Raw genomic sequence first — 16,056 nt, forward strand, 5'->3', positions numbered from 1 at the left:
CTCTCTCTCTCTCTCTCTCTCTCTCTCTCTCTCTCTCTCTCTCTCTCTCTCTCTCTCTCTCACATAGACACACACACACTCCTCCAAACAAACAACAAAAACTAAAATCTTAAGAAAATATACCATACACCTGGGCATGGTGGTGTACACCTTTAATTCCAGCACTCAAGAAGCAAAGGCAAGTGGATCTCTGTGAGTTTGAGGCCAGCCTGGTCTACATAGTTAATTTCAGGACAGCCAGGGCTACACAGAGAAACCTTATCTCAAAAAATAAAAACAAAACTCCTCAAACAAAAAAAAAAATAAACCAAAAACTTGTACAGAGGGTTGGAAGATGGATAGCTCTTTTGGTAAAGTCTTTGCAAAGCAAGCCTGGTGACCCAAACTATCTCATCCCTGAATCTCATGGACCATACAAGAAAGCTGACTATGGTGGCATGTGCTTGAAATCCTAGCACAAGGAAGAAGAAAAAGATGACTTTTTGCTTTTGTTTGCTGTTGAATTTCATGCCAGTGAGAGACAAGGTGTACAGTGCTTAAGGAACACCACCTAAGGGTCACCTGACACCTCTCTCTCTCTCCCTCCCCCCTCTCTCTCCTTCTCCCTTCCTCCCTCCCTCCCCCCCCCACTCACACACACCTGAAGAAAAAGGCTTATTCAGGCAAATTAGAAAATATTTACTAAATGATACATTATACACTTAAAATCACACATTTATTTATAAGGAGAAAGAGAAATTAAAATGCACCGCTATCTTTTTTTAGTTATTACATGAATGAACTTCGGGCCTCTCCTACAGAATGAGGAGAAACAATTCATGAGGTCACTCTAGTGCGGCTAGGTTCCAGGTCAGTGCGTGATAGAAGGAAGGAGAATGCACTTATTTTAGTAGCACGCTTAGCATATAGCTGACCTAAAGTTACAAACGTCACCTTTTTGAAGACAGTTTGTGTCAGTCTGTCTTGCAGACCTCACATGTCAAGGGTATGTTCACTGGCCTGCTCTGTGACATTGGAAGCCCATTTTACTCCACTGCCACTAACTTCCTAGGCCAGCGTGCAGGGATGAGTCCTTCCTCTCCCCATCACAGCCATGAATTCTGTTGAGAAAAGATCTCATCCTGAACCTCAAACTCACAGCAATCCTTCTGCCTCCTAAGTGCTGTGATTCCAGCTGTCAGCCAGCAGATCTGGTCACAATTATCATGTGATAAGGACTCTGGACCCTCCTTAGGTCCTTTAACGGTACCAGCAGTCTCCAGCTGGCCAAGGGACAATTTCAGCAGACCACAGCATGAGTCTGAAGAACAAAACAAAATGCTCGAGGCCCTCTAATGGTTTAGATGCTAAACATTAGAAGGAAGACAGGTTTCACACCATGGAGTTAAAAAGATTGGGAAAGGAGACAGATTGAAATCATTAATTTAACAAAAAGCCCACTGACCATGGACACTTGGCTGCTAAGGGAAGGTGCTCTCAGGTGATTAACTCCACAAGGCTATGGCTGATGCTGATAAAAAGCGATAGTTATCTCACATGGAAGGTTTTATAGAAAAGCTGAAAACAGCCAGGTGGTGGTGTCATAGACTTTAATCCCATCCCAGCACACGGAAGGCAGATGCAGGCAGATCTCTGTGAGTTCAAGGCCAGCCTGGTCTACAAGAGTGAGTTCCAGGACAGGGTCCAAAAACTATAGAGAAACCCTGTCTTAGAAAAATAAAAAACGAAAACAGAAAAGCTGAAAACAATCACGAGTAGAAATATATATGAACTGGTCTCTCTATATTGCTTGAGACAGGGTTTTGGTATATAGTCCTGGCTGGCCTTGAGCTCACAAAGGTCCACCATAATCATATCTTCAGATCTAGGGACAGATGGACATTGGCACTCCTTTTTGTCTGTGGCAAGAGGCCGTTTGTTTGTTTCCCAGCCGCCCAGCAGTTCAGACCCGAAATAATCACACAGAAACTATATTACTTAAAACACTGCTCGGCCAATGACTCTAGCATATTTCTGGCTAACTCATATCTTAAATTAACCCATCTCCATTAATCTGTGTATTGCCACGAGGCTGTGGCTTACTGGGTAATGTTCCAGCGTCTATCTCTGGCAGCTACATGGTGTCTCTCTGATTCCGTATTGTCGGAAAGGTTGGGTATTTTGTGACAGGAGTGTGTACAAGTCGCTACATGATCAGTAATCATGCTGTTACCATTTTCAGTTTCTCGGCCCAGTGGTAGAGATCAACCCAGGGCCCTGAGAGAGGAGAGCAGGTACTTAACCACTGGGCCACCCCCACAGCCCGGATGTTTGTTTTGCTTATGATACTGTAGACTCCAGATGTTAAAGGAAGGGTCCCAACATGGTACACAAGCCATCTTTTAAGGCAAAAAGGTACTGGCATTTTAGTTTTTTACCTTACTATTAAAAAAAGACCCATTTACCATCTTCAAAATATGTGAATTTGATTTTAAGATAGTCAAGTACTCTATGACTTCAGTGATTTTATTGGAAGTACCAACACAAGGAAAAATTGTTCTAAAAATCAATTTTAATTAATGCTTCTAAATATTTTCATTTGGAAGATGAAGGGAATCAACATGCCTAGCTGCTAAAATTGTACCCGGGATTTTTCTTGGTCAAGTTGTCTTACAGAAGGTTAGTATCATTTGTGGGTCTAAGTCCTCAAACTAGGTGGGCACTTTGTAGAAACACAGAGACTGGGTGGAGGTCCCAGGTGGTTATTCCCATAGGCAGAGGGCTCAGTGGAAAGGTTTTTGTTTGTGTGATACTCAGGCCCACCAACTCCACATGGGTTCCCTCCCCATCAACTATCTGGATGGCCTTGAGTCGTGGAGAGAATTTGTCCCCACCAGAGATGGAAAGTAGGTGGGGAAGAACGGCTCATCCAATATCTACACTTGCAGGTGTCAAGTCCAGCAGTTCTGTCTGAATCCTTCTACTGAAATACAGGACAAGAACAGAGGCCATTTCTGGATCTAACACGGGTCGTTTTCAGGGAGAGAGAGCTACAGTGTGCTCAGTGTGTGTGCAGGCATGTCCACAATGACTGACATGTAGAGGTGTGGAAGGACCCTTCCTCCTGCCACCAGCCCAGGGTTCCTTCACATCTGAATTCACATTACGGCCTTGGAGTAAGAAACACAGCAAATGAGTAAACAGAAGGCAGCCGTTCTGAGGCTGACATTCTACCCACATCTGTGCACAGACTCGCGAAAGGAGAAATGCAGGTTTCTTCCCCTCCCAGCACAGCAGTCCAAGGCTCAAGTTCACAATTAGTCTGCCGTGTTAAGACTACAACTCAGCAGACAGCTCACAGAACTTCAGAGGTGTTGCTCTTACCAAAATGTGGAACACAGATATTTTTTCCCATTGAAACTAAAATTTCTTAAGACCCACATTTGAACACACATGTTAAATTACATACTGTGTAATCAACAACATTCCTTAGGAGTTTAAAAGAGGCTTTTGAATCTTTTCATTACAACTGAGTAGAATTCCTTTTTCAGTTTCTTTAGAGTTGCCGAACTTTTTTTTCTGTGCTTTTTATATTGATATCTAACTTGTCCACTTTGGTTGTAAGCCGGTCAAGAATGTCGTCCTGCTCCTCAATTTCCGTCTGCATTCCTAAGGCTATGTTCTTGAGTCGGCCCAGTCCCATGGACAGCTCATCTGTGGAAAGGAAGTGACAGGCAGTCACAGTATCTCCAGGTGCTTCCTGCCCCTCTGGATGCTCAGTGGCATCTGGACTCTAGAGTCCTGTCTAAGAGACTGTCACAGCTTGTAGCGAATGTCTCAAAACACAGACATGAAGAGAAATCTTCTTACTACAGAGTACTATGTGGTTAACCTAAGTAGAAGCCACTACCTATCTCCTCTCCCCAGACAACCACAGGTAGTATGTTGTTTATATGTGTGTGTTTTAGCATAGTCTTGATAGACAGCTCTGGGTGGCCTGAAACTCACTATCAATCCAGGCTGGCCTTGAAGTCACAGGGACCTCCCTGCTTCTGCTGCCTGAGAAGATCATAGGGCCACTAAACACAAACAGCATCTTCCTCCATAGTGCTGGAGAATCAAACCTAGGGCCTTGCATGTGCTCGGAAGCACTCTGATACTGAGTCACACCCTCAGTTTCCTTATATTTTTCATTTCGAGACAGGATCTCACTCATTTTCCAGGCTGGCCCAGGATTTGCAATCCTATTGTAGCCACAATTGCTGGGATTATAGGGGTTTGCCACTAAGCTTTTTGAGATCTTTGTGACCTTGTGTTTCCTGGAAAGTAAAAGTTTAATGGGCATTCACCCAGGCCTCATGAAGCTTCTTGGGTTTGAGGACAGTAAGGACAGGAAAAAAAGGTTGAGCTAAAACAGCCTGGTAGGTTGTGGGACACGCTTCTGGTGTGAGCACTTGCTGAACAAGCATGAAGATCTGAGTTCAGATGCTTTGCACCCACATAAGCCATGCGGCTTTATCCTGGATACAGGATATAAGCCCCAGAGATGCCTGGGTCTGGTCAGGAGTCAACTAAGCGGTGAGGATGACTTGGCTGACGGACAGCAGGAAATGGAGAGAAGTGGACGGGTTCCTGAGAGAGCGGGGCAGTAAGATGGACACGACGTGTGGGCTATGACATGGGGAGGAAGCAAGGATGTGGCTGGGCACCCAGGCTGTGCCCAGCATAAGTTGTCTGGAGGCTGTGTAGTTCCCAGACTTACCTAGGTTGCTGTCGATCTTCTGGTGATAGGCACGAAGGCTCGCGTTCTTTGGGTAAACATCAGTAGTCACAGCAGAAGCGGGCTCTTTGGGGATGGGGTCTAGTCCAGAAAGAAACACCAGAGGGTCAGTTCACTGAAGATTGCTCTTCTGTGAAATTGGCCCATTCTTTTCCGAAGTCCTAGGAATCTGTCCCCAGGGATCACTCATATCAGGAAAGAATGAAAAGGGTGGGAGGAAGGAGGTGGCTGGCTTTGAGGCCATGCAGAGAGACAGGAGGGGAAGTGGGACAGGGTTACAGGCTGGAGAAGTCAAGTCTGTGCTCCAGCCAGTCCCTCAACATTAGCAGATTGATGACTCTCAACTTACAAGTCACCAGGTGAGATATGGAAAAAGGCATGTATGTAACAATACAACAGGGAACTGTCAATGCAGAGCTACAAGCTCACAGGCAAGCTCTGGGACACAGGTTGTTTTGTTTCTTTATGCTGAGGATTGGAACCAGGGCCCCATGCATGCTAGGCAAGCACTCTACAGCAGAGGTATTCCATGAACCCGTCTAACTCTTAATTTTGTGAGCTTGTATGTGAGCTTAGTTATGTGTGCTTTTGAGACAGGGCCTCACTATGTTGCACAAGCTAACCTCAAACTCTTGTGCTCAAGCTATTCCTATAATAGCCGGGACTACAGGTGCATGCTACTACATCTGGCAGAGCTGGCACAGATGGTTTAAAATCAAAGTTGTTAAACTATGTGTGCATGCCTGTAATCTAGCACTTGGAGCAAGACAGTCAGAATATTAATGAATTAGAGGCCAGACTGGGCTAAATGAGACTCAGTCTCAAAGGAAACAAAGTAAAACCATCAAACCATATAAGACATGAAACAAAGCAAAGATCAAACTGTTGCTTGGAGTGGTGGTTTGCAGGCGAAACCCCAACACTTGGGAGGCTGAGGCAGCAAAATCACGAATTCAAAGCCAGCCCGAGCTCTATTATAGTAAGATGATCTCAAAGAGACAAAAGGAAATGGAGTTAGGTTACAAAATTAAGCTTAAGATTGACTATTTATTTATTGCCTGCCTCCGAGCAGGCAAGTAAAAATGAATATGCTTTAAAAAAAATCCAACTAGCTGGGCCATGGTGGTACACATCTTTAATCCCAGCACTTGGGAGGCAGAGGTAGGCAGATCTCTAAATCAGCCTGATCTACATAGTAAGTTGCCTGGCAGCCAGGGCTAGAGAACCCCTGTCTCAAAAAGCCAAAAACCACAGAGAGGGAGAGCAAGGAAAGAGATACCTTCATAGAGGAAGCCTGGTGTGGAAAATCCTTCTGTATATGTGTTGCTTTTATTGGTTAATGAATAAAGAAGCTGCTTTTGGCCTGGCTATTTCCCCTTAAGCCATTGGCCAAAAGCAGCTTCTCTCATTTATTTTTATTTGTGCATGTGTGGTGTATATGCACACTTATGTGTGCAAGTGCCCATGCAGAGTCCTGTGGAAGCCAGAGAACAGAGTGTCTTCCTCTCCTGTTCTCCACGGTAGTGGTTTGAATGAAAATGGCCTCCCTGGGTTCATGTTTGAATACTTGGTTTCTACTTGATGGAACTGTTTGAAGAGGATTAGTAGGTGTGGCCTTTTGGAGGAGGTGTGCCACGTAGGGCGGGTTGTGAGGCTTCAAAAGCTTCCTACCATCCCCAGCGCTCTCTGCTTCCTGTTTGTGTTCAAAATGTGGGCTCTCAACTGCTGCCATTATGAACTCTAACCTCTAGAATCATAAGCCCAACCAAAAGCTCTCTTTCTAAGTTGCCTTCCTCGTCTTGGTGTTCTATCACAGCAACAGAAACGTTCACTACATCTGCCTTTGTTTCTAAGCCAGAGTCTCTCATAAAGCCTGAAGCTCATCATCTTGGCTAGACAAGCCAGCCAGCTGCTAGGATCCACCTGCCTCTGCCCTGTAATGCTGGGATTACAGATACACACAGAGTGGCATTTAAATGAGGGCTGGTGATTTGAACCCTGGTCCTCTGGCTTTCACAGCAAGCTCTCTTTGCCACTGAGCCATCTCTCTAGTCCCTCTCCTTATTTTTAAATTTTATTTTTAGCCTTGTCTTGTCTGAGATGGTCTCCTGTATCTCGAGCTGGCCTTGAACTTTCTAGGTAATCAAAGATGGCCTTGAGCACCTGATCCTCCAGGCCTACTAATATACCTGGTTGGTTAGTTGGCTGGTTTTAATGTCATCTTGCCACAAATTAGAATCACCTGCGTAGGGAGCCTCACCTGAAGACCTGTCCTGACCACCTTGACTGACGTGGGCAGACTCTGGGGGCACCCGCTAGGAGCCCAGATAAAGTTGATCTGCTCTGTTGCTGGGCTATTGAACCCTCCCTGAGAGTAGATCCAGTGTTTCCAAGCTTTTGTTTTAGATGTGCGACCAGAGGTTCTGCAGGACTCTTCCAGGCTTCGGTGACTAGATTGGGATTACTGAGGGAGTAAGCACTGGTGGGCCACTCCCAATAAGAGATGTCTGTGGTAGGACTTCTCCCACTGCTGAAGGTGTCGGCTTCAAGGACTGAGTGTCTCAGCTCTCAGGTGTGATTCTGCTGTTGTTACTATGTTGAAGTGATTCATTAAATTCTGACACACGTGCACACACGTACTCATCCCTCTGGTCTTGTTCCTCTAGATAACTCTGACTAAAGCACCTGGCATTTTCATTTGTTGTTTTTGGTTTTCTGAGAGTCTGGCTATATAATCTAGAATGACCCCAAACTCAAACTCACAATATCCCTTCCTTCACTTCCTGAGTGCTGGGACTACAAGCATAAGCCACTATACCAGGCTTATTTTCCAACTGTGAAAGACCCACATGCAGAAAATGGACCCAACATGACACCCCAGAATAAATTCTCTTATTTCAAGAGGCCATCTGATTAGCCACTCTAGTTACATACAAAACCATATTCTTTCGCTCTTAACATTCTCATGAACCCTGGGTGGAGGAAAATACCTCTAAGGGCCATTTTATTTACAACAAGGATTGTTCCTACAAATAAGGGTTTTTTTTTTTGGGGGGGGGTTCTTCTTGTTTTGTTTGTTGAGGCAGAGTTTCATATATCCCAGGCTAGCCTCAAGTTCAACATGTAACTGAGGCTAGACTCAAATCCTGATTGGCCCACCTTTACCTCCCAAGGGCTGAGATTATAGGTGTGTTATGTCATAACTAGCTTTACAATTGGCTTTTTACTACTAGAATTTCTCAGAGCTATACCAGTAGATGGTTCATGTTCAATGGGATACAGGTTCCCACTTCCTTAGCCAAACTCCATGGGGGAGCGAGGAAGGGAGGGAACCCCACCATAACACATACCTCTGGATCCCCAGAACACCTTGTGTCCCTGATGTCATCACCCAGCATGTGGTACTGTGGAGACAGCTATCCCCACACTGGTACTCCAGGGCCAACAGAGACCACCCCACAAGGACCCCCCCAAGTTCTCACGCACGTACTCACGCACCTTCACCATGCAGTCTTCTGAGGGTTGGGTGGCTAGCTTGGTACTTGCTCTCCTGCTCTCTACTTGTGTTTATGGCGTCTTTCAATCTTCAGATGGAAAGAAAACATGACAGGAAAACACATGACAATGTTACCTCTGCGCGAGTGTGCACAGAAGGGTCGCCCATCTTTTCCACCACACCTCTGTGTCACACACCCAAGGCTTCCCTTTGCTATCCACTCTGGAGCCACACAGTGGGCTGAGGAAGACCTTATTCAGGACAGGAAGTCCTGGGTCAGGTGGATGAAAAGTCCATGAACAGACCAAGTGGGTGCCTTTAATGAAGGATCAGCAAGTTATGACCTATGATCTATTTTCCTCTTTTTAGTGTAGTCCAGGCTAGCCTCAACCTCAACATGTAGCTGTTGAAGATCACCTTAGCTTCCTGATCTTTCTGCCTCCACCTTCCAAGTTCTGAGATTACACCTCACCTGGCCCCACATTTCTTTTATTGTGATAATAACATAAAAATCTATCACTCGGGCTGGAGAGATGGCTCAGTGGTTAAGAGCATTGCCTGCTCTTCCAAAGGTCCTGAGTTTAATTCCCAGCAACCACATGGTGTCTCATATCTGTAATGGAGTCTAGTGCCCTCTTCTGGCCTGCAGGCATACACACAGACGGAATGTTGTATACATAATAAATAAATAAATATTAAAAAAAAAATCTATCACTCACTTTTAACCTAAGCAAAGAATGGCTTTTAAATATGACCTGAATGACAGGTAATCAACTTAGAAATTTAAGTCTTCAAAAAACAAAAACAATAAACAAACCCAGAGTGACAGGGCTGGAGAGATGGCTCAGCAGTTAAAAGCACTTGCTTCTCGTCCAGAGGATGTCAAGTTCAGATCTAAGCACACACATTGGGAAGCTTACGACCATCTGTAACTCCAGCTCCATGGGATCTAACACTATTCTGACCTCTGTGGGTATCCACACACAAGACACACACACAGGCACAAATTCAAAACAAACAAAACAAAAAACTTAATTAAAAACACACAAAATAGGGTCTTTTTAAAAATTTTTATCATATGTGCATTAGTGTGTCAGGGCCCCTGGAACTGTAGTTATAGACAGCTGCAAGCTGCCATGTGGATGCTGGAAATTGAACCTGGGTCTTCTGGAAGACCAGTCAGTGCTTTTAACTGCTGAGTCATCTCTCCAGCCTGCACTTGTTTCTCTTGCAGAGGACCTGAGTTCAGTTCCCAGCACCCACATGGTGGCTCACAGACATCTGTAATTCCTTCTTGTAGTGGTGGCACATCCTTGTATTCTTGGCACTTAAAGATGGAGGTAGAAGGGCAAAGAATTCAAAGCTGGCCTTGGCTAAATTATCAGTTTAAGGCCAACTAGGGCTACATGAGACTCTAACTCACTCAGCCCTCAAAAGAATTTGCGGGAGGTAGTGGCAGAGAGAGAGAGAGAGAGAGAGAGAGAGAGAGAGAGAGAGAGAGAGAGAGAGAGAGAGAGAGAGAGAGAGCGCGAGCGAGCTGGACCAATACCATCACTGTGGCATGGGGGACTCTTCCTCAGGTGGTGCATCTTCTTCTACCACAAGAGCTAAGTGACCCTAACAGTGAGAACAGCTTTGGAAAAGAAGGGGCAGAAGCTTGCCAAAGGTCTAGAGCTGGCTTTTCAAATTATCTGAAGCTGCTCAGGAAGTCTGCTGTGAAGAAGTACAGCTCTGGGGAGAGTTACTAGCTCAAAACAATCACTTGGCAAAAGCACTTGCTGCAAATGTCCCAGCATACCAGTGCTGCAGAAGCTTCTGACTAAGCTGCCACCAGTCAGAGAACTGCAAGTGCTCAGAGACTGGCTGAAGACCAAGTGGAGTGAGAAAACAATGCCCACTACAGGGTATCCCACTGCCTGTCTCTGAAGCCCTTTGGAAGTGGAGATTTAGCCCAGGGCTTCCAATGCCAGGCAAGCACTCTGCTAATGGAGCTACACCCCCAATCCTTATATATCCAGACTTTACTAGTAAAACAGTATTTCAAACTGTGTGTGGAGGTGCGATACTATCCTCCCAGAATTTGGGAGATGACAGCAGGCGGATCAGGAATCCAAGGTCATGTTCAGTTAAATGGTAGTTTCAAGACCAGCCTTGGTTACCTGTTACTTATTTATCAAAAAATAAGACAAAATAAAGGCTTGTGAGAGAAGGCTCAGCAGGTAAAGGTTTGTCACTAAATGAAACAACATGAATCCAATCTTTAGGACCCACAGGGAGAAAGAAGAGAATAAATTCCTGCAAGTGTTCTGCACATGGCTGATTCCCCTCTCCACAACACGCACAAAACTGAAACCAAACCAAACCAAACCAAACCAAACCAAAAACACTTTAAAACAAAACAACATAGAACAAAAATGACCTGAAGCATGAATAGTGGCCATCAGTTTTTAACAAATACCCAATTCTTTTGTCTTTTATTTTTAAAGATGATTTTATATACACGAGTGTTTGCCTGCATGCATGTCTGGACACCATGTTTGTGCTCTGAGGTCAAAAGAGGACATCAAATTCCCTAGGACTGTTTTATGGATGGCTGAGAGCCACCACATGGGTGCTGGCAACTGAACCCAGGTCCTCTGCGAAAGCACAGTGCTCCACTGCTGAGCCATCTCTCAAATCCTGCCTTTTATTTCTGAACAGGCAGTGCCAAAGCCTGTCAGGTCCTTAAGGATGACTTCACTATATTTCCTCCCAAAAAATTTGAGGTAAACAATCTATAATTTTAAAATAGAAATTAATAGATAGATTAGATTAGATACAGAGAAGACGGATAAGAAGATTTTTTTACATTACTCATATCTATGATCCTTTTTCTGTGGTGGTGGTGGTGGTATGGAATCTAGAACTTTACACATGCTATGCAAGTCTTCTACCAATATACCACATCCCTAGCCCATACATGTATATGTTGTACGTATATATGGTATACTGAACTACATTTATTTATTTTTTGTGTGTATATAAGTGTAGAGATCAGAGGAAAAGCTGTTGAAGTTTGTTCTCTCTCTCCACCATGTAGATCCCAGGGACTGAACTTGAGTCATCAGGCTTGGCAGCAAGGGCCTTTACCTGCTGAGCCCACCTCATTAGAATTTATTTAAGGACCTGTCTCATAGCTGGTGTTAAAATCTAGGCCTTCTTGCCTTAGCTTCCTGAGTTGCTTTGATTACACGTATGCACCATCACATCTGGCTTTTAAAAAAAAAGATTTATTTATTATGTGTATAGTATTCTCAGCATTCTGTCTGCACGAATGCTTGCAGGCCAGAAGAGGGCACCAGATCTCATTACAGATGGCTGTGAGCCACCATGTGGTTGCTGGGAATTGAACTCAGGACCTTTGGAAGAGCAGGTAGTGCTCTTAGCCACTGAGCCATCTCTCCAGCCCCCACATCTGGCTTATTAGTATTTTTCTAAAACGAGGTTTTGCTAAATTGCCTACGGTTGCTTTGAACTTGCTATCTTCCTGCCTCAGTCCCTACAACAAGATTACACATAGGCCCCACTATGTCTGCCTTTTGGGATGAACTTGGTAAGGAAACATTCTATAAATGAGTCACATCTGTATTGATTAAACTTTCTAAGATTGGAGTCACAATGACTGGAGTAGGATTTCATCAGATGAACACAGTTGGGGGTAAATGGAGTAGCTTCTCTTTAAGCATGTCCGAGACAAGTCCCTTCTCACAGGTGACTAGAGTTCCAGGATGTCTGCCGTGGCTTCTTCCACAGAACCTGTTTCTACTGTTTACATATTCAGACCGCAGATGCTACACACTCACCTGCTGCTGGGCTGAGGGGCAATGCTGCCATTCTGTTCAGGTGGAGTCTCTACTGGTTTGGATTTGAAGTAGTTGATAAATCCTCCAAACACACTTTTAATGCTGTTGATATGTTTCTGGCTTGTCTTCAGATCCTGATCCATCTTGTCTACCATCTTCTCGGTGTGTTCTAGGACTCCTCGCTGCCGGACCAGCTCCTGCAGAAGGCAAGAGGCAGTAGCATCAAGCCATTCCCCCTACTTCCAAAATCACGGTATATTAAAGTCTGGGGCTAGGAATGAACGTAGCTCAGCCGGTAGAGCGCTTACCTGGCATGCACAAAATCCTGGTTGGATCCTTAGCATCAACCCGGCATGGACACATACACACCTATAATCCCACAAGGCTGGAGGATTAATTTAATGTTATAATTGGCTATAGAGTGACTTTGAGGCAAGCTTGGGCTAGGTGAGACCCAGTCTAAAAAAGTGTAGCCAGGAACAGTAGCCTACACTTTTAATGCCAGAACTCAGGAACTTGGGAGAAAGAGACAGATGCGCTTGTGTGACTTCTAGGCAGGCCCATGTTCTGTCTGGTTTCTTACAGGGCTGCTGTGGTCTCCATTCTTTTCTAAGGTATTAGCAAACAAAGTAACATCCCCCACCCTCAGACTTCTAGCCCAGTCAAGGCCACATAGAGAGACCTTGTTTAAAAAGAAGTTTAAAATTTTTTACTTATTCAATGCAATGCCCATCAAAATCCCAGCAAAATTCTTCAAAGACCTCGAAAGAACAGTACTCAACTTGATTTGGAAAATTAAAAAACCCAGGATAGCCAAAACAATCCTGTGCAATTAAAGAACTTCTGGAGGCATCACAATCCCTGACTTCAAACTCTACTACAGAGCTACAGCACAGACACTAAGAGAAACAATAAATAAATGGGACCTCCTGAAACTGAAAAGCTTCTGTAAAGCAAAGGACACGGTCAACAAGACAAAACGACAGCCTACAGAATGGGAAAAGATCTTCACTAACCCCACATCAGACAGAGGTCTGATCTCCAAAATATACAAAGAACTCAAGAAATTGGACACCAAAAGATCACATAATCCAAAAAAAAAAAAATGGAGTACAGATCTAAACAGAGAAATCTCAACAGAGGAATCTAAAATGGCTGAAAGACACTTAAGGAAATGTTCTTAGTCATCAGAGAAATGCAAATCAAAACAACTCTAAGATTCCTTCTCACGACTATAAGAATGGCCAAGATCAAAAACACTGATGACAACTTATCCTGGAGAGGTTGTGGGGAAAAGGGAACACTTCTGCATTGCTGGTGGGAATGCAAGCTGGTACAGCCCCTTTGGATATCAATGTGGCAATTTCTCAGAAAATTAAGAAACAACCTTCCTCAAGACCCAGTAATACCACTTTTGGGTATATATCCAAAGGATGCTCAATTGTGCCACAAGGACATGTGTTCAACTATGTTCATAGCAGCATTGTTTATCATAGCCAGAACCTGGAAACAACCCCAATGCCCCTAGGCTGAAGGGGCATAAGGAAAATGTGGTACATTTACACAATGGAGTACTACACAGCAGAAAAAAATAATTACATCTTGAAACTTGCAGGAAAATGGACGGAGCTAGAAAACATTATTTTGAGTGAGGTAACCCAGACACAAAAAGACAATTATCACATGTACTCACTCATAGGTGGTTTTTAAACATAAAGCAAAAAAAAAAAAAAAAGCCTACAAACCACAATCCCAGAGAATTTAGACAACAATGTGGACACTAAGAGAGCCTTACATAGATCTAATCTACATGGGAAGTAGAAAGTAGAAAAAGACAAGATCTCCTGAGTAAATTGGCAGCATGGGGACCTTGGGGGAGAATTGAAGGGAGGAAGAGAGAGACAGAAGGGGAACAGAGAAAAATGTAGAGGTCAATAAATATCAATAAAATCAAAAAAATTTCTTATTTATTAATTTGGCTGAGGAGTGGGGGCTCACACCTGGAGGTCAGATGACCACTTGAGAGAGGTCCTTTCTCCTGAGGATGGACCTACATGGGAAGTCTTGGCAGCAGGCATCTTATGAATAGATCCAGCCCACCAGCCCATCTTTATGCCATTCTCATCCTCACTTTTGGTTTGCTCCCCTACTCTACTGTTCCTGATGTACCCTCAGCCCCCCTCCCATTCCTCCTTCCACTTACTATCACATATCCCAGGATCCTCTCCACCTATTCAAAGTCCCCCTCCCCCATCTTATGGGCCTTTCAAGTTTCATGGACACTGCCCATACTTGTCCCCACTTAAAAAAGACCAGCATGGGGGCTGGAGAGATGGCTCAGAGGTTAAGAGCATTGCCTGCTCTTCCAAAGGTCCTGAGTTCAATTCCCAGCAACCACATGGTGGCTCACAACCATCTGTAATGGAGTCTGGTGCCCTCTTCTGGCCTAAAGGCACACACAGAATAATGTATACATAATAAATATAAATATTTTTAAAAAAGAAAAAAAAAAGACCAGCATGGTTGCACACACCTTTAATCCCAGCACTTGAGAGGCAGAGGCAGGCAGATCTCTGAGTTCAAGGTCAACTGGTCTACGGAGTTAATTCTAGGAAAACCAGGGCTACACAGAAAGACCCTGTCTCAAAAACAAACAACAAAACAATCAAAAGAGAGAGAAAGAAAGAGAGAGAGAAGAAAAAGGAAACCAGGATTCGCTTATGAGAGAACATCTAAGATGTTTGTCTTTCTGAACCTGGATTACCACATTTCATGTAATATCTTCCAGTTTCATATATTTTCCTACAAATTTCATAAATTTTCTATGGTAGAATAAAATTCCACTATGTATATATACCACATTTTCATGATACATTTATCATTAGACTTTTTTAGATTATTTATTTTGCCTGAATGTATATATGTGCACCACATATGTGTGTGTTGCCTAAAGAAATCAGGGAAGGGTCTCAGATCCCCTGGAACTGGAGTTATGGATGGCCATGAACCCTATGTATGTGCTGAGAAATGAACCTCGGTTATCTACAAGAGGAACAAGTAACTCTTAACTACTAAGCAACCTCTTCAGCCTCTACTCACACCGAGGCCATTTCCATGCCCTCACTACTGTGAAAAGAAGAGAGATAAACATGGACTCCTTTGGATAGACACCAGGAATACAGAGCCAGAACACATTCTGTCCAGGTTCTGTGGAAGAGCTCCACACTGACCCACGCAGTTGTTACACTCCCACCAACAGTGAGCAGCACCCCTTTTCCCACAGCTTACCAGCATTTGTTGTAATTTGTCTCTATGATGATGGCCATTCTGATTTCAGACTGAATCTCAAAGTAGTTTTAATCTGCATTTCCTTTCATGCCTAAGATGTTGAAGTCTGACCAAGACAGACAGCTCTGTGGTTAAGAACACTGCTCTTGCAGAAGACCAGCGCTCAATTCCCAGCACCCACGCTGAATGGCATATAACAATCTGCAACTCCTGTTCCAGGATTATCTGTGATGCCTCTGGCCTCTGCAGGCACCTGCACTTATGTGCACATACCCCCCCCCCACATATACATAATTAAAAAATAATCTTGAAAAGATGTTGAATACTTTTTTTTTCTTCAAGATTTATTTATTATGTTTACAACATTCTGCCTCCATGTATGCCTGCACGCCAGAGGAGGGCGCCAGATCTCATTACAGATGGTTGTGAGCCACCATGTGGTTGCTGGGAATTGAACTCAGGACCTCTGGAAGAGCAGCCAGTGCTCTTAACCTCTGAGCCATCTCTCCAGCCCTTGAATACTTTTTTGTTTTGAGATCTCACTATGTATACAGTCTTGGCTGATCTAGAAATAGGCTATGTAGATCAGGCTGGTCTCAAATTCAGGGATGTTTTTTATCTTTAATGTGTGTGTGTGTGTGTGTGTGTGTGTGTGTGTGTGTGTGTGTGTG

At 44.0% G+C, this 16,056-nt stretch overlaps 1 protein-coding gene across 1 annotated transcript in view; it reads right to left on the minus strand.

The window, feature by feature from the left end:
• Positions 1 to 654: 654 nt before the first annotated feature.
• Snap29 (synaptosome associated protein 29) overlaps positions 655 to 16,056 on the minus strand; it is a 31,854-nt gene continuing 16,452 nt past the window's right edge. The window contains exons 2-5 of the mRNA XM_050123006.1: positions 12,098 to 12,294; positions 8,258 to 8,343; positions 4,742 to 4,840; positions 655 to 3,693 (exon numbers count right to left, since the gene is read on the minus strand). Of these exons, the coding sequence (XP_049978963.1) occupies positions 3,536 to 3,693; positions 4,742 to 4,840; positions 8,258 to 8,343; positions 12,098 to 12,294 (540 nt within the window). The 3' untranslated portion in view covers positions 655 to 3,535. The remainder of the gene's footprint in view (positions 3,694 to 4,741; positions 4,841 to 8,257; positions 8,344 to 12,097; positions 12,295 to 16,056) is intronic.

This window comes from Alexandromys fortis, unplaced genomic scaffold, assembly GCF_014885135.2.
Source record: "Alexandromys fortis isolate MF-2015 unplaced genomic scaffold, M_Fortis_MF-2015_v1.1 scaffold_219, whole genome shotgun sequence".
In the NCBI taxonomy this organism is placed as follows: Eukaryota; Metazoa; Chordata; class Mammalia; order Rodentia; family Cricetidae; genus Alexandromys; species Alexandromys fortis.